The following is a 19,574-nucleotide window of genomic DNA, read 5'->3' on the forward strand; positions in this document are numbered from 1 at the left end:
AAATTATATGATAATCATTATGAATATCACATGTAAAGTATCATATGAATCAAGGGCTGTGTACATATACATACATCCTGTCTTGCACTTCTCAGATTTTTCAGTGGAATTAAAAAATATCAATAATTGTATACATGTACATATTTTTACAACTTCATATGTTTTCACTGTACCTCCTGCAGAGGGTATCAACATGTGGGTTTTGTTAACATCTTTTCTACTTCATATGGTACTCATGTGCATTAAGTTTCATGAGGATATGACAATTTTTTCCTGATAAAAATATTTTGGGGAAAATTTGGACTTACTGCATGATGGGGATGGATGAAGTATGTCAGTGAGAGAAATAAATATACATTGCAAACTGAAACTTCAAATATTCACAAGAAAATAATGCTATTATATTACAAGTGGACAAAACGAAAATTGTTTCTGGCTAATGTTTTGGGCAACATAATTTCCAGCAATATTTGGAATCATAATGTGCAATAAAAATTGATTCAGTTCAGCATTTTTCAATAGTTAGTGATTTGGTCAACCATAACATATGAGAATTTATGGTGACTAAAACTTGTATAACACACATATGTTTTTATTAATGTCCCTAAATGTATACATGTACATGTATTTATGCATTTTTCATCCCCAGACCCAAACATATTTTGGAAAAATTTTTAAATAGATATAAATAGAATTTTTACACTAGCATTTTACCCATCTTGGACTTGGGGCTACATAAAGACATAAATATCTGTCTGACCTAACAAAATATCTTCTTCATAGATTTGTTTTTTACAGGGATATTAAAATTTATTGAGCATGCAGGTACATGACAATGCTGTAGATGAATATTTGTAGGTGAAAAAACTACTATGTAGTTGTAACAGTATTAAAGCACACTGAATTTTTCTTTAACCCCCACTGAATTTTTCTTTAACCCCCAATCAAAGATTGTAGAACAGTCCCCAAACAATTAAAAGGATTACATTCTTCTTTACAAGAAAAACAGCTAGTATAATAAATCCAAACTTATCATTTCCAAATCTTTGAATTTATATTTATTCATCATGGTTGCATTCGGTTTTCAAGTAAAGCAGTTTTTTTGCAAAGACCTGGAAAAAAGCCTTGCAAAACCAAAGAAACCACAATCACCAATAAACATGTGTTTTGGGTCACATAATATGCTGAAAAGTCATTATGTAAATTTATCACTGAGTCTCAATTGATCACCATTGTGCAAATGAATAGAGTTGGGACAATTGTAATTTCATTAGCTCCGCAGCCATGAAAAATTGTCACACATCTCCAATGACAGGAATTGTGCAATGTGGTAATGACACGAGTTAGACTTAAAAAGTATCAAAGATGTGTTGTACTTAATTGTAACTGATTTGTGGTTGAAAAAATTGAATTTGTCCAGAAAGATATTTCATATGTTTCTGATGTTAACACTTTCATTCAATATGTTCAATAAAAAACATAATCTTTCATAATATATCTTAATTGTTTTAATTGTACCAACAAAATGAACTTAATGGGCTTATAATGCCTTTTATATTATAATACACAGCCCAGATCAATGTGTGGGAACACAAGGTACAATTTGGTCTGTCTGTCTGTCCATCTGCCAAGCTGTTTAAGTTTGGGTTTGATTTTTTGATGTACTGCTTTGACATGAAAAATCAGAAATAGGTATTTACTGTATTTAGCCATTGTGATTGTAAAGCATCTAACATTGCAGCTCTAAACCAAGGGATTTTGAGCAAAAAATCAGAGCTCGAAAACTGACCTTTAAAGCAATCATTACTACTTACAATTTTTCCAACAGCTGTGACGTTGCTTCTAATCGGAATGGGTCTTTCACATCAACCTCTTTAATTTTTCTTGCCAACTCTCTAATCTGTCTTGACAATTTGTTGTACCTTTAAAAAAAGACTTATCATTAGTTTAAAAAGCATTTCAGCTTTGTTCATGGACTAATTAGAAGAAACTACATGTACAACAGTTGTACTAATTGCTGATATAAGTTTTAATTTACCGATTGTAAAAATAGCATGCATATCCTTTTTAATCGCCATTCGTATATTCATGCTGCAATGGAAAAGGGAGGTTTAGCGTGCAGTAAAACCTAGATTTAACCCACCATTTCGTTTGAAATGTCTGTATCAAGTCAGGACCATAGCAGTACCAGCTTCCTTGGTGGTGTAATATCTATTTTCCAAGATTTATTTTGGACTTGACTTAATTATTAATCGGTAATCTTATTGTTACCCTTATTTATAAAATAATTTGTGTCAAACATATAATTAAACCTGAATAAACAGAACTTGTTTCAGTTGATGGATTTGTTTGGAATAGGAAAGTTCTTACTAATTCAAAGTATATTGAAACTGACTTCGGAAAGACCAACCATAGTGCCGACAGGGTTACAGCTTATTCAGGATTCAGTTATAGGTGGTAAAGAAACAAAATGAACATGAAGTTACACATGTTTTCATGCTAGGTATACCCCACTTCAATGGCAATCCCACAAAAAAAATTGATATCAGACAGCAACCTCAACTGCTTTCAATATAAGCTCTATCTAAATAACAGCCAATACCAATTTTGAAATCATTATAAATCCATCACTAAGACAGTCTCACTGTCTTCAAAATTTGGACTAGTCTACCAGCCAATGCAGGTAAAAATAGAAGTGGGCTTGCAGAAATTTTGCTTCCAAGCCAATGAATCCTATAAATAATTTCTTTCACATTAAAGGAAGGGGCTTGTCTGAAATTTAGAGGGCAAAGACTGCTTAGAAGTCAAAATACATATGTGATTCCAATATATCATGCATTCCTAGTGGGTCTAACATGCAAAGTTTTATTTCAAATCATGGTCAAAAATACACTTACTTACTTACTTGGTGCCAATTACACCTAATGACATATAGGGCAATAACAAAGGAGAAGACATATATACAGGTAATACAGTTCTTAAAGACAAAGTCCTCATAACAGTTATATGAAGTGACCTCTCATCACCGAGAATGTTTCAGTTTGACAGAAAATAAAAAAAAAATCTTTTGCATGTGAGGAGTTTGAAAACTTTCATAACAAGACTTATCTGCTAGAATGAAGATAAAATGGCGAGCAGAGTCTTGAAATTAAGATTAATTCCCCATTTGGGATACTACCCTCATATGGTGGGCTTTTACCCACTGTAAAATTGAAGTATTCTCAATATAAAATATTGTTAAAAAGTGGGAATATTTGTATAATTTTTAGTAACTTTTGCCAAAAGCAGTATATTTTTATTTTCATTATTTCAAAAGTTACAGACCTAAGTAATATATGATATTCTTTTTTAAGAAATTAAATTTCAATCTGCACCTTCTTCAGAAAAGTTACTTCAATAACAATTAACATTCACAGTTTTAGCTTAAGTATGATATTTTCCAAACTTCTTGATTTTAAAATTGGTTAAAACAACACCATAATACAAGGGGGTTTACCTCAAGTGGAGTTTAATCCTAATTTCAGGACTTATTCTCGACCTGAACAAGGTTCGTAATCAGAATATCAAATAATCTGACCCTTATCAGAGTCACTTTTGAAAGTTTATGGGTTGTGCATATATCTTAATTATTTTCTTTTAAATATTCGTAAAACTATTTATTCATTTTTTACTTCAAACCGTCAAAAATGACATATACAGAGTGCTCATCGCCCTCTACTTCCTCAAAGTGAGATAGGGTAAAAATTCTTTCTGACTACCTTGAGGAAGTGAGGATCGAGTCGAACCCCCAAAAGACAGAAACAGCTGATTTACATTTTGCATGTTCAGGCAGTTACTTACTTAGTGTAGTCTTCTCTCCTTTGGATATGATACTTTTTCATCACTTTAACCTCATGGAGATTATTGTCGACTTCCCATGATATAAAATCTACTTTCTTTAAGAGTTTCTTTTCATGATATTTTAATTTTCTGACCATTTTTCTTGTCTGTTTACAACTTTTCAACAACGTGCACTTTCCGGAAGTATAAATACTAAGATATGGTGATTGACGGATCAAACAGGAAATAATTCCGGATAAATTACTGACCTTCAAATATAGAGTATCCTTTTCATTCAGACGAATGTGTTCAGATAAAGGAGCCAATTTATGGATTTTTAATTATTTCCCAGCCCAGGGGTGGATCCAGACACTTTGAAAGGAGGGATGACAGTCGAGGTTCCTCAGATAAAGTGTTGCTAGGATATTTTTGGGTCAATTTTAAACATGAAAATGACAAATTTTTCATGATAAAAGGAGGGGTTCCAATCCCCTTCACCCCCTGGATCCGCAACTGCTGAGTTAACGAATCCCACGGATAATCCCACCTGGAAACTTACAATAAACCGTGAATAATAATTTAGCATTTTGCGTCCGTCTCTTTATTTCTCTTTTTTTTCCACAACATTTTCTTATTCCAATTCCAACTCATGCGGATGGTAGCGCTGTTTATTGCAAGTGGCAGTACCTTGGAGGGGATGGGGTCTTACTGGGAACCAATTTTAATGACATTCACTGATATACAATAAAGATATACACTTTCTTCATAAATGGATATATATACTGTTACTGCTTGTACGTGTTTACAGAACTTCCGTATAAGATATTTAGCATAAAATGAGTTGAACTGCTTGAATTTAGGTCAATTTATACAAAATATAGGATAACGAGGACAAATTCATTTCACATGCATGAGAATATATGTATTCTACATGCATATTCAGGAGCGGGTCCAGAAGTCAATTTTGAAATGGGAATCCATAAGTAAAGTGTGGGGTTGGGGTATTATATTCTAGACTATTATTTACTCGCATTTTTTCCCAAATTTCATGTAAATTAAGCAAAAATTTCAATTCAGCCACTGTAACTTGTAGATAAAAAAATTTACTCATTTTGTACAGTTTTGGAGCAGTTTAGACAGATTTGATCAGGTACATTAAACTTTCCGGCATATACGAATACGAGGGGACGGACACACCCCCTTCCTTGTGTGTCAAAAAGGTTGGTTGGTGATAAAGAAAACACTAGAAATCGTGCAGTGGAACGGGCCCCACTCAGGCTATGCAGACCAAGGAGTTCAATATAGCTACATATAACTCCTTGGTCAGACCCCCCCCCCTAAATTCGTAATTTCTGGATCTGCTACTGATTTTATAAATTTCCGGATAAAATGAAGTTTTCCTGCATTCACTGAGTGACTTTTACAGTATCCAAAATAAAAAGGTGGATTTGTTTTTCACTTGAAATTTGGGTTTTCTATTAATATACTAATACCCGCCACTTTGTAAGTCCGGATCTAAAATGATGGATCCCATCTGAACCAAAACCACAAACTACACTGGAGGGTCAAATCAGGTCCTGTAAATCAAACCAATTTAGAAAGAATATTAAATGTATATACATTTAAAAAAAATCCTGCTTGAACTGAGGGAAGGTTATTTCTCCAAATTAGGTTTGGGAATGACTTCAAGGGCTTTGGTATTTTTATTGGCGTTCTAATACATTCAATGTTAACCATAATGCAACACCTCAAGTCCTATGTAATATTTTCAATCACTATTATATATTGAATAATCTTTTATTATTGAATAATTTGAAATAGTTTATTTGTTGGACCACTAAAATAATTGATATACCAAAATCACACAGTTTTAATCAGGTTTTGGGTATTAACAAAGCGAGAAAATGCGTCGGCTATAATTTTTTTTTTAAAGATAGTACTTGTTTAGTTACGAGTACCCCTTTTCTTTAATCTGAAGCTCTTTTTATTGTTGGCAAACCTGCGTTTAAATTTTATTCAAAAATGAATTAAATTCGTGTAAAAATATATCCCAAAAATATTCAAAGCAGTGGTCGGGACAGTACGTTCCACATCACTTTTGTAAAGCACGCACTGAAATATGAATATGACTTTAGAAATATAATAATTCATCCGTTGCGCTACATTAATAAAGCCAGAAAATTTAATAATTTTTATTTTAAAAATTCCCTCAGGCTGTAATCGTTGAAACATTCCGATAGTAGAGATAGAGGTAAACCAGTCGTGTGCCGTTTACCTTTATGTTCACTCATCCATATCGTAGCGGTGTCTCTGTCTGACTCGCGCGAACTGCACTTTAGAAGTTAACCGCCGTAATATAGTACTCCGCACAAAATAGGTCAATTCAAAAGTGATTGGTTTGGTTCGATATCCCTCTTTTCTATTATTCCAAGTACAATTTTGTTGAAAACAAATATACACGTAGTTTTTATAGATATTTTGTGAGTATTTAAAAGCAATATTTTGTGCTAATCAATAGACCATACCTTTGGTTATTATGCGTAGTGACATAACCTGCAAGGTGCTCGATTGTAAATCAACACGAGTTGTAAAAAGTTTTGTGTATTCAGTGATGGAGTTAGTGATCTTTTGTAAAAAGTTCATAACAGACCTGGTGCATTGTTGAAATGGAGTTAGAATAATGTTTGATACTATAAGCTATCATTTTGTGTGGATCTTATTATGATTTTGGAGTTATGTTGTGTTTTATCAGGATTTTGACTGCGGTGTTGTTTGCACATCAACTTGCCCTCACAGAAGGTAACATAGAAAATACCCATTCATACCGTTAACATAATTTTTACATTTCAAACGTAAAAAAAACACATTTATATTTAATGTTCACGATACTTTGCTTAAGATGCATAATATTTACGCAATGAACTTAAGTTTTACAACTTTTTGTAATTATTAAATTAATTAAGCTTTGGTGTTTAAACATGCAATACACATAACAATTCACATCGCTCGTGCTTTGTTTTTATGCAAGAATGATGTCATGGTGTACACAATATTTTGGCTCTACACACTAAACTGTCCTATGTTAAAAGTTTTGAAGTGAAATTTATTTTAAGTATTACCCTTTAAAGATTAGGAATTACTATAAGATCATTTTATATAATGAAATCTGTTTAAAGTGACTGAACTTCTTATAAAAAGTTTTTTCAAGCACCGTTTTCATGTTTGTGTTATAGATTTTAAGTTATGAAAAAGTAAATCCAAAAATTATGTCTTGGTTAAACAGGGTTTTGTAAAGGTTAGACTTGTTCAATATTTAATCTGTCCACAACTCAATATATTATACATGCAAGAAAACACGTTCTTAGAGTTAATGGTGATTTAGTGTTTTGTCTTCGCTTTGATTTAAAAAAATAAAATTGTAATGTTTGATTTTTTTAAACTTCAAAAAGTTTCAAATCTTTTTTTTATTTATTTTTTTTTACTATACATAACCTTTGACAAAGAGTTTTCACAATATCTGTACATGCACATTTCTGTGCTTTTGAAGTTATTTATTGTAAATTGGTTTGTGCATGATGAATTAAAGAAGAACAGAACAACATGAACTCATATATGCAGTAAGGTTTACATACAGCCCTTTTTGTAGTCTTTAATGTGGTTCTTAGATTAAGAATACATGTACATGTATAACAAGAATGGATATGGTGAATATGTCAAAAAGACAAAAACCCAACCAGAATGAAAAATGTCAGCTCAAGGCATAATCAAAACCTTAACTTTTATCAAAATGGTATCTCCAAATGATGTTTTTAGTTGAATTGACAATTGACCCGAACAAAGTTTCCCCAGAAAATTAAAAATTGACCATTTCTGCCTTTGTACATTTTCAGCATTTCCTTCATGCTATCCAGATCCATGCTCAAATGGTGCTACATGCAGAACAGCCAGCAGTGGTGCTAGTTATTGTTTGTAAGTAAAGTAGTCATCTAAACCATTGGATGAGGGATGTTTGATCTTATAAATTACTGAAAATGACACCAATATTACGGGAAATAACTCAACATATTGTACTTTTTTACACTTTTGTTTCAAACAACAATTTTCATTGATCAGGGTTTTGAAACTGGTATTCGAATAAATGTGGTCCAAGGTCTATGACCCTCAGTTTCTGATTTATAAATGTACATGTAGGACTTTTTAAGTTATCTTTTTAGAGATACTTTATTGATGACTTTTGGTTTTCTTCAAGTAGGCCATCGATTTGAAACTTCGAAAAGTCCTGGGTCTTCCTTGTGAAATATTGGTACGTGTAGAACTATGTCAGCTTCTGTGATTTAAAATAAACAATTTTATGTACTTGAAATTAAATCTTTTGATGGTTTTTTTTTACCCTTAAATGTCTATTACTAGAAGATTTTGCATTCTAAGAATTTTTAAGAAGATTGAAATAAAAAAAGTCTTGACATATGTTTAAAATTTGACTACTTATAGATTGAAACACTTCTTTAAATACAGATGAATACATCATGGAATAAATGTATATTAATTTGTACAGGGCATACAAGTAATTCATTTCCCGTTATGAAAGATGGCTTAACTCATTCATGAGGTGTGGAAAACATGTAACTTATTAGCTACTGTCATAAACATTAGGGTAAATTTATACTTCAACAACCAAAATGTATAAACAAAAAAATCTGATAAAAATTGTGTTGACTGTTAAATATTAGTTCACATATTGCATGTGTATCGCTCGTTAAAGACTTCTGAGTTACCTGATTTATCTTAGTAGATTATACATTTAACGACCCTGACAATTGTTTTTAATCATCCTTTAATTTATTTCTAATAATGGATGAATAGAGCCTGCTTTTGTTTACAATACTATTGGTGAATAACACTTAAGAATTGCTGTTGTGTTTAGTTTAAAGTTTTTTGTAGCAATTGTAGGTTTCTTTAAATATAAACTGTATCAGTTTTTGTTCCTCTTAATTTGTTAACTGTTTGTATCTTTTGAAGAAGTTTGGATCTAAAGAACAAACGCACAAATGAGGTTAAAGAAAATATTAAACTTGAAGATTTATCCTCATTGCCTGAATTACTGTTTGAAAACATTTGTTAGATTTCTCCAAGCTATTTTAAGTCTGGTACAAAAGATTTGTTTTCTACCTAAAACCCAACTTTATCTTTTATATTTGTACTGAATATCCCCTAAGAATGTTGGAAATTTAAAGCAGATGTTTAATTTTTGCATATTGCATATCATATGACAGAACATTTAAAAATACATTGCAAAGTTTGCTTGAAGATAAACCATAAAATACAAGGCCAAGGTTATTGTTTGAAAATGTTTCCAGTACTGAAATCTCTAAGGCACATTTGATGAAGTTCTGACCTCTCTGAAAATTTTTTAAAAAATCAGCTTTTTATAAAAAATCCAAACCAATGCACCTTTTTTGTACATGTATATGTACATGTACTAATAGAACAAATAAAATTATGTGGTTTTTATTGCATTCAGATCATTTTTAACTATTACGAGAATTAATCTTACAAAAATCAGTCTTAGTTGGGGTGTCTGATTAATTTTCAAAAATTATCATGATGAATATTATGACACATAAAGGATATCTTTGTGCGTGTGTGTGTAGGAATTTTAAAAGACAGCTGTCCCGATATTGCTTCACAGCCAGGTGCTCCTGTGTGTCATGGTATTTAATTCCACAGTGAAATGTCATGGAAAATATGAGTGTCGTGATCATACCCCTTAAAACCTTTACATTGATTTAATATTGGACAAATGGACTTGTCAAAAGGATCTTCACGTTTGGAACCATCTGTCCCACCTGATTTTGAATTTGTTGAACATTGTTAACTTAATTGCTCTATCTAAAGAGTATGTTCATTGTCTTAAAAAATACATACATGTACCTGTGATTTGACACAAAGCGAAATGGATCAATTCATTTCCATTAATGGAGACCCCATGCCATCAAATTGATGGATAGCTGAATTTTTCAGTACATAAAATGTTCACATTAGATGCTTACAGGCTTTAATGTATATAGTATGTGCAAGAATGTAAGACAAAGGAGTGTTATGTTATGGTAGTTTAAAATTTAAATTATTTTGAAATTCATTGAACAAATTTTATCGTAATGACCTGAATTAAGTTATACACAAATATCTAATCGTTTGTTTGATTTAACTTTACTGCTATCACAAAATCTTGAGGTTTGCATTAACTTGAACATCTGCTGATATTTTGACCATTTAAGGTGGACATGAGTATGGTCATTTAGGTTGACACAGGTGCCCTTTGCTACCTGTTGAAAAATGTAGCCATGGGTCAATTCTTCTGGTGTGGCAGATTGATTTAATTGTTAGTCTTTCTTTTGTTTGTGTTTGAATATGGAAATTTTTGGGGGCTTAATAAAATTGGGACTGACACTTTGTGCAGATTTCAGATATCACACCAGTTAGCATGATTGGCTGTGACATCTTTTGACCGTTTTCATTTGAATTCAACTCAGTTTTGCATATTGTGAATTGTGCATTATGAAGTTGACATTGTTGAACACATCATGTCCTCAATTGGAAAATACAAAAAATATATTGCTTTATACAAGGTGGATCTGCCCTTCTTTATTGCTACGACTCCTTTTTTCAAATCTGTTCCATCCATTTTTATTTTCGAAAGTACATGTATATGTCCTTTTTATAAAGAGGGAAATTTCAGAATAATGACGTTACATGTATAAAATCGAATTCTTAGCTTAAATTGTAAATATACTGTAACATGAAAATGACAAGCCATTAACAATGAAATTTGGAACAAAACACAGTTTTTATCACTTTTAAAATAGACTACTGAATCGGAAATAATTTATCTTACTTGGAATACAGTATATAATTTATCCATTCTCAAATTGGGAAAATTTAACTAGCCAAAACAGTCTTATTTTGGAGGTATTTTAGGGTTAGCAAAATCACTGGTACTGGATTTGCAATAAGAAAGTTTTCACATGCATAGTCATATGCAATTGTCTTTACCATTTTTTCATATTTTGTAACTGAACCATAATGCAGTAATGAACTTCAAAAGAGATAAAAAAGATTAAGAGAATATGGCTACATGCACATGTATCTTTGTTTTTAGCTATCATAACTGTTGATGTTAGACATATTTTTTTATTATTTTAGAGGGTGTTTTTACAGGATGATAATTGAACCAAATCTCCCTCCTCTTCTTGTTCTTGCCAAATGTAAGATAATTGATGAGGAGTGCACTAGTATAGGATTCAAGTATTTCCAGAATGTTTTAGGATCTAGATTTTAATTAATGTTTAGGTTTAGTGTTTAAAGACTGAAACTGCTTGTCAACTTGATCTGTGGTGTGGGTGGAAAATGAATACTTTTACATGTACATGTATTTCAGTCATTTTTCAAGGGGAATAACTGCAATTTATTTCTGGAAATTAGATAACTTGCACTTTGCAGATTTGAGACAATGTGCATTGAAATCTTGAGTGAATCTTTGTACTACTGTATAGTGTTCTCCCCATAATTTTTAAATAGCACAGTGCTTACTGGCATATCAAAAATTAATTACTGATAGCACAATACTTAGAAATGTACAGCTCTATAATGACCTGGGAAAACACTGTTGTACATGTATGTCAATCTGTTTAGGGAGGTCATTTGTTTAAGGATTTGGTCATATACTTATTCATATACATGTACATGTACCATTTAAGTAATATACTATGGAAGTACTTTTGTTTGTGGGGTACCAATTTTTGTGGTTTTCAATTAGACCAAACCACAAAATTTGGTTCCCAACGAAGAAGAGATTCCCATTGATGTGTATACTGAAAACATCAAAACCACAAATTCAAGATTCCAAAAACTTGTGTGTCTTCCCAGATTCATGAAAATTGGTATCCACAGTATGTACTTGTATTAAACTTCATTCCCTGTTTTTGAATAGGCTGATTTGAGGTTAATGGAATAGGGAAGTTGGTGAATTGTCCATAAGACATTGCCTCCGTACAAAGAACCTCATTTTCATAACTAACAAAGCTTCTCAATCCTACCCAAGTGGCTGGTCTATTGTTCAACTTCTTTTATGATCTGTTATTGCAGCTCAATGCAAATGATTCCATATATCTCAATTTTTTTTAATATTGAAAAATCAATAAAATCTGTTTGTAAACAATTGAGTGCTACATACATGTACATGTACATGTAACTATAAATAGATTTTTGTTCAGGTGCACATCTTTGCAGTTCACACCTGTATTTTTATGAGGTAATTCTGTCACACCTGTTACCATGCTCAGGTAACAGCTTGCTTAATTGTGGTAATGTACCTGTCACTGCGGAATTCCTGTACTATTGTTGTGCAGAAGTATAATTGAAATCTAAGGTGGATTCATGATTATTTGTAAACTGAATGATTTGGGCCAGTGGAGCAAAACATTAATTTTAGGATGTACTGTACGCTACATGTAAAAATCAAAATTTGTTCAAAGTATTTTTCCAACATAGGGAATAGTTTCGTGGGAATTATTGGGTGTCAGTTTAGTAAGCATTAGTGAGACACTAGTTCCCCTAATGACCAGGTTATTATTTGGCCTTATTTGCATTTCAACTGTCTTAACAAATCTTGATTGAAATTTTCTAAAGTTTGAAAAGTCGTCTCATGGCCAAGAAGTATTATTTTTGCATGTTTGTAGAAGATGTACATGTATGAAATAATAGGTAGTTTAATTAGGTCTGACATGTAAAGGTCCTCATTTCAAGTATATTCAATATTCTTACCTTTGACCATAACCTATAACCTCTCAATGAATACAAGAAAGATTGATTGATTGTTGGGATTTGACGCCCGAGCAGCAATATTTCAGCTATATTCAGGCGAAATACAAGAAAGAAAAAACATGTTAAAGACCAAATTAGATTTTTGTCTTTCTACATGAAAAATAAATGCATACAAGAGTCTTCGACATACAAATTTGTATAGCAAATGCATACAAACTTCAGTTAATTAAACAAAGTAAATAAATGTTTACTTTTAACAAAAAGGGGGGATTACTCCAGACAAAGTAATTTAAGCTATGAAAATAAAGGATAGACTGACAGGTGTTAATCAAATAAAGAAGGTGTACCAATTAAATTAGACTACCTTTGTCAAAATAAATATAGAATGGTTATCTTTGTTTACCTATGGATAAAGCAAGAAAAGATAATTAGCTACATCAAAGGAATTTACCTGCTTATATTGTTATTTTACCTGATAAATATACTTTAATGTGTCTATTTAATTGCTTGACAGACTACTCAATTTTAAATGCCATCTGTCTATATGTTGAAACTTTCATATCAAAATTACTCAATTATTTCAATATTCTTGAATGGGAGACAAGCCGCAGGCTCTGATTTAAAGAAGGATTACCTTCACTCCATTGTCTTTCATTTTTAATTATTTTATATGTACATGTATAAGAACACAAATTGAGGCTCAGAGTAATGTTTTTTTTTATGCATGTTTTATACAGTGATGAGTTTTTCTTAATTGACTCTTATGTACATGTAGATGTACATTGTACAGACTGTTCATGCGAACTTTATCATACGCTTGTAGTATAACCACTCTTTGTGAAAAATTTGACTAGTTGGTTCCTTGAGAAAGCTCTACCCTCAACTGGTACTAGGATGCCGAAATATTTCGTTAAGAATACTCCCTTGTTAATGGTCATGTTTGGTCTTGTTTATTGTAAATTGGCAGATTTTCTTCCATAATCTGTGTAGGTCATGATGCAGGCCTCAAAACAGGTAACAATTGTCATGGTAAGAGGATTAGCAAAATTGAAAAATAATATTGTTTCTTCTCCTTGGATTAGCAAATTTCCCAAATAAGATTGTGTAGGTTGAAGATGCTAATGCAGTTTGGTCTCATCATTTCCTAATGCATGTCTTATTTTAGTAAATTAATTTACTATAGACACATTGGTTAACACGTGAATGACCCAGTGTTGGAAGACTTGGATGGAAATTTGGACATTGAAGTAAATTCAGTTGAATATAAGTTAAAATTCTGGAAATCATAAATTAAAATGACGACTTATTTTAAACATGGTTACTGATCTTGGGAGCTGTGTATACTTTTGTAAGCTTTGCTCATAGTTTTTTCTTCTTTTTTTTTCTTTCTACTCCATGGCCTAAAACTGGAATGGTCATACCATGTGCTTTACTACATCAGTTTTATTTGGTTCTGATGGAATAGTTAGCTGAGCCTGGTACATTTTTTTTGTATTGCTAATGAGTTACATATTTTTCTTGTTGAAGACATATGTACGGTACATGTGTATCCTGCACCATAAAATTTATTGGAGGAGTGACCTGAAGTTTTGGAGTACTGTTATGTAGACAATATAATGTTCAAATCTTTATATGATTATGGTTATTATGCAATTGTGGTTTCCATCCTTGTAAAAATGTTTCGTTATTATGTAAAATCTTCCGGTTCATGAGCGATGAATTCTAATTTAATTTTAGTTGTTAAATGTGTCACGTTAGATTTTGGTTCCTGAGCTACAACTGTAACTTTTCTGGTCAACTTCAGAAACAGAATATCCTGTCTTGATTTTTTATCTCTCTGAAGTCTAGCCAAATAATAAAATTTTAAACATACTTTTTTTTTTTTTTTTTTCATTGCTGCATCTGAATTTTTGCTGACCACTTCACGAAATTTTGCTTGAAGTACATTGTATATTTGGAGGTTGCCATGAACATGTACTTTTTGTACAGCTACTCCAGGAACTTTTCAAAGCCCTTGAAAATGCACATGTACTGTTGTAAGTTGCCACCCCTGTCTACTACTATTTGGTCTTAATTCTAGGAAGATGATTTTTCACCTTGGAGCCTTAATTATAAAAAGGGGGGTTACAGTAATTGTAAGTGCCTTGTATATTTTTGGTATACATTTTGAAATAACTCTGTTTTGGATATGCACATTTCTATTGAATCATTCTTCTGTAATGTTTCATAAAATTGAAGAGTTTCCCTCCTGTTCAGGTTTATTAACAGATAGGTTTTTACAGTTGCTTCAATCATTATATGCACTCTTTATGTGCTGTGATGAGATTTTCATTTCCACTTTTAATCATTTTAAACAATAATTGTACTGTCAAAAACTTAGTTTTTAGAAGTTTTTTGAACATTTTAGTAGAGCATCTTGTTACGAAGCAATTTAAAATAGATTTTAAGATCTTTATGCATTATGATGTTTGAAGTTTTTTACATCAGTTATTAATGATGATGCAGAATTGAACTATTTCTTTAAATTCCATTTGTTTTAAAGGATGTTGTAGGATGAACTTGTTATTTGAAATGACTTGTTAAAATCAAAGGAAGTATTAACCAGTTTCTTAGAGCTGTGCTATTGAGCTTTCTTTCGTAAGCAAGAAATGTAGTTAAAATACTAATATAATAGCTTTAACACTGCCACATTTTTTTGCGCCTGTCCCAAGTCAGGAATTTTTGGCCTCTGTATGTATTGTTTTGTTTTCACTTTCATATTACTTTTATGTTGGTGGAGTATATAGAGGCAACTATTTTGTTGTACCTGAATATAATGTTATTTTTGAGCCAGCTGCAGCCTGCCTTATGGTGTGAAGGTTTCCTCATTCATTTAAGACCCAAGGGTGGCTTTGAGCTTACAATTTTCATCACGGTGTGGTTGTTGTTTCTTTGAATAATTCACCATATCTATTCTTGATAATTTATGTATTTTTGAAAATTGTTTACCATGGGTTCCTCTAGTCCAAACTTATTACACAAAGAGTCTTTTATAAAATTGCATGTACATGTATTATAATTAAATAAAATTGAGGAAATGTGAAAGGCTTTATCTTTATATATATTATCTAACACCTGAATGTTCCAGACATATATATAATCTGCCAATTATTTTGTCCTGAAATAAATAATGCAGTTAAGTTTTTTATGGTTATGTGTATTTTAATGCTTTGATAATTTTACCGGAAAATTTGAAATAGCCAAGTGCTTATTGGCTCTTTAGAGTTTTCTCCAATTTTGTAGCACAGTGTTCATAGTGCATTCCAACTTGAATTCATTTTTGATAGAACCATGCATAAATTTGTAATCAGTTCAAAGCACAGCTCTATAATGGCTGTGGAGAACACTTGTGTCTTGAGACTGAAGCCTGAAATCCAATGATGCCCCATTTACAATGTTAAGGATCATTCTTGTAGATCATATAGACCATAACAAGCTCTGTGACTATAGCTTGAAGTCCAATGATACTCCCTTACAATCTAAAGGGTCATTGTCGGGACTAAAAGTTGTAGATTATATAGATCCTGAATGTAAGTGTGTATACAAGGTACATCATACTATCCACTGACTTATACAGCAGTTATGGTGCCATAAACAACTGAAGGGTTAGCATAATGACAGTTAGATGGGGGCGACCCATTAATACACAATAAAATAGAACCTCTGATTATTACACACTTGTTCAGTGTTTACAGTGTTATTTGTTACTGTAGTTAACTGTATTGTTGATTTTTGTGTAATGCAAATACATGTAAATATAAGTGTTTGGATATACATGTATTAGCGATTTTTCAAAATATTGTTTTCAAGGAGAGAATGAATGTTTACCAATGCATGAAGAGTTTCTATTGTTATTCATGCATGCAATAGTCATATACATACATGTACATGTATGAATGATTTTATGGAAAGAAGACAAAAGTTTTCTGTTACTTTTTCTCTTGGAATGTCTTTTTTTTTTTTTTATATAATCCCTTCCAAGAATTGTACAGAGGGGGTACAAGAAATCACTAGGTCTGTCCCTCCATACATTTTGTAAATACTACGTACCTTGTTTAGATGAGTTTCAAGATTTATTTGGTTTGAGTAATAACTCCATCACCATTCATTTTTATCTCATGTGAGTGTTAAAATAACCTCCAAAAACCAATAAGATCTGAGGTTAAGTAAGTTTTTGGAGAATTTGATTGTTTTATTAGAATTATTATATAGATTCAGAACATCTCCAGCTTTGAATTGTTTGAATTACAGGGATTTGATACTGCTGTTGAAAACAAATGGTTAAAGTGGCCTATTTATTTAGGATCAATTATCAGTCAGTGTTAACATATTTTCACTCATCCCCATAATAGCTTTATCTTCTATTTCATATAATGGTTTGCAGAAGTTACAAAATAGCTGAAATCTTCAGTATTGGTTGTTAAAGAGGAGTGCAAGCCTGCAAAAATCATTTTCTTTTGTAATCCCTTAGGACATGTTACGCGAACCAGAAAAAGTATTATATAGTATAACACAAACAATTTTCTGCTATCATTAAAATGATTAGCTGTGTATATTGACTTGTCTTTGATTTTCGAGGGCAAGGGTACATTGAACATGTAGGGTAGTATTTCCATCATTTGACCCAGCTTTAAAGAGGTAGATCTTGGGTAAGGGACACAAATCTTAAAAATGATTGGAATGTTTGTATTCAACATTTTACATCAATCTCATGTAAGCATCGAAGTAACTTGGACTGATTTCATTCTGTTTCCAAAGAAAGCATAAAATGCTTTGATGAAATTGAATATGACACAAACATCACTGATTTCAAGAGTTATATCCCTTACCCTAGGTCTACCACCTTAAGGTCTTTGTTCAAGACGAGCAAACAAATTGTGTGATTTCTTTTTAGGCCACATAATTACTGTTATTAATCTATAAAAAATGTAGTATACAGCAACCTGTATCATATGTAGCATTCTTTATTTATGAGAAAAAGAACAATTGTTCTTACACCACTGTCAACACAAATTTTAATTTCTCCACTCTTCAAAATGGAGTAACCATTTCAAAAATTGTCTGTTATTAATTTCTGTCTTTATACCAAAGTATTGTATTAGCATTGTTCTAGCAGTCAAATAACATTTCAGTAAAGGACAGAAAAAAATTGAAATTTTTGGTTAGCAGTAGTGTACATGTTTGTCAGCTTCATGTAATAATATAGATAGGGTTCTCTTTAAATTGAAGTTCAATTTTTACATTACAGTTATTCTTATACATGTATTCTAAGTACTTTAACCCCACCGCATGTTTTGCACCTGTCCCAAGTGAGGAATTTCTGGCTTCTGTATGTTTCTTTTTCACCTTTAGTTTATTTTTTTATTTTACTTGAGTATATAGGGGAGCTCTTCTTATGTACCTATGCACCTATGCATAGGGATGTCTTGGAGCCAGCTGCAGCCTACCTTGTGTTATGGGGATTTCCTCATTGTTCATTGAAGAGCAATGGGTGCCCTTGGGCTGACATTTTCATCCTGGTGGGGTTTTTGTCTTTTCATACCTATTCCTGTTATATTTATCAAGCTCCTTCTTAACAGAGTGATGTTAACAGTTTATTGTAATAGAGTTATTATAAATGCTGTTAATGGATCACAATCATAACTGAATACGACAGACTCTAACAACCTATAATCATAAGAAGAAGAGAAAACTGACTAATATTGGATGCCATACCTTTGTGAAGAAATTGGTTAAATTTTCAATAGAAAGGGTTATCTGCCCTTGAATCTTAGGTTCTGGTGGTACAGATAATGAAGTTAATCTGTCAGAGTATTTGGGTTTTGATTAACTTGTTTTACCCACTGCCTGATTCTGATAGAGACAAGTACCAAATAACTGTAAAAACCTTTTTAACTGATACAAGGTATACTCCTTCAGGATGATCTCCCTTGTCTGTCTACATTGTTAATCAAACTTCTTTACTAAGTCATTTTTGTTGACAAATTTTATCAGGCCTTGGATATCATTTATGTTTATGTGTATATTTATGTTTTTAATATTACAAGTTGTCCTTTAGACTTAATCTTGAATGATTTATAGATTTTGGACCATTGATTATTTGGACTGTGATAACTTTTTGTTTTGTTTCATCATTTTTTTCTTTGAGGTCATGTATATATACTCAGTTTGTTGGTTTTCAAGGTCATTTCCAAAGTCTATTGGACACCAGTGTATGACGTGTTTAAGTGAGTTTTCATTCTGAGTTCTTGGTTTGAATGAGATCCACAATATAAAATTATGTTTCTGTTATACCCCGCTGCAAAGTGGGAGGTATAAGGAGATAGGGGTATCTGTCCATTCTTCATTCCTTTCTGTCTTTCTTTCGTTACTCAAAGGGGTATCCTTCTTTTATCCGTTTCTCCTCCTACACCACTGAATTGAATTAAACAAAACTTTCACAGAATTTTCATTTATTCCAATTGTGCATTTTTTATATCAGATTTTGATTCAAATCTGATCAACTTAGACTTCTATTTTTATTTATTTATTTATTTGCAGATGTCCAACTAGTTACATAGGTGAATACTGCCAGTTTGATAATCCTTGTGGACCTGATGCTAACCTGTGTCTAAACAATGGAACGTGCACAGTAATACAAACAGACCAAATTAAGGCTAGATGTGATTGTCCAATCGGTAGGTACATTTCATAGAACAGGGAAACTGTAGACTATGCTACTTAGAATATAGAATTGGTGGGTAAAGTAAGCTTGAAAGGAACTGAAATGTTAGGTTACTGCAAATAAAATGGTTAACTTCAGAGAATAGAGTTGGCCTCACCTTGATTGAATGTTAATACTTAATGAACTTACTTAAGTAGTTGTCTGGTAAACTGTCAAGAAACTTGAATTT

General features: G+C 31.9%; 2 protein-coding genes across 3 annotated transcripts in view; one reads left to right on the top strand and one right to left on the bottom strand.

The window, feature by feature from the left end:
- The window catches only part of LOC148612822 (U3 small nucleolar ribonucleoprotein IMP3-like), a 31,463-nt gene extending 27,438 nt beyond the window's left edge, over window positions 1-4,025 (bottom strand). Inside the window, exons 1-2 of the mRNA XM_088594573.1 lie at window positions 3,841-4,025; window positions 1,815-1,922 (exon numbers count right to left, since the gene is read on the bottom strand). Coding sequence (XP_088450699.1) covers window positions 1,815-1,922; window positions 3,841-3,977 — 245 coding nt within the window. The 5' untranslated portion in view covers window positions 3,978-4,025. The remainder of the gene's footprint in view (window positions 1-1,814; window positions 1,923-3,840) is intronic.
- Window positions 4,026-6,360: 2,335 nt separating this feature from the next.
- The window catches only part of LOC148612823 (uncharacterized), a 75,014-nt gene continuing 61,800 nt past the window's right edge, over window positions 6,361-19,574 (top strand). For both annotated transcript variants that reach the window (XM_088594558.1, XM_088594556.1), the window contains exons 1-3: window positions 6,361-6,618; window positions 7,710-7,788; window positions 19,222-19,358. In XM_088594558.1, coding sequence (XP_088450684.1) covers window positions 6,555-6,618; window positions 7,710-7,788; window positions 19,222-19,358 — 280 coding nt within the window. In that variant the 5' untranslated portion in view covers window positions 6,361-6,554. The remainder of the gene's footprint in view (window positions 6,619-7,709; window positions 7,789-19,221; window positions 19,359-19,574) is intronic.

This window comes from Perna viridis, chromosome 7 (genome assembly GCF_037379345.1).
Source record: "Perna viridis isolate PV_CMFRI_1.1 ecotype Kerala chromosome 7, ASM3737934v1, whole genome shotgun sequence".
Lineage (NCBI taxonomy): Eukaryota > Metazoa > Mollusca > Bivalvia > Mytilida > Mytilidae > Perna > Perna viridis.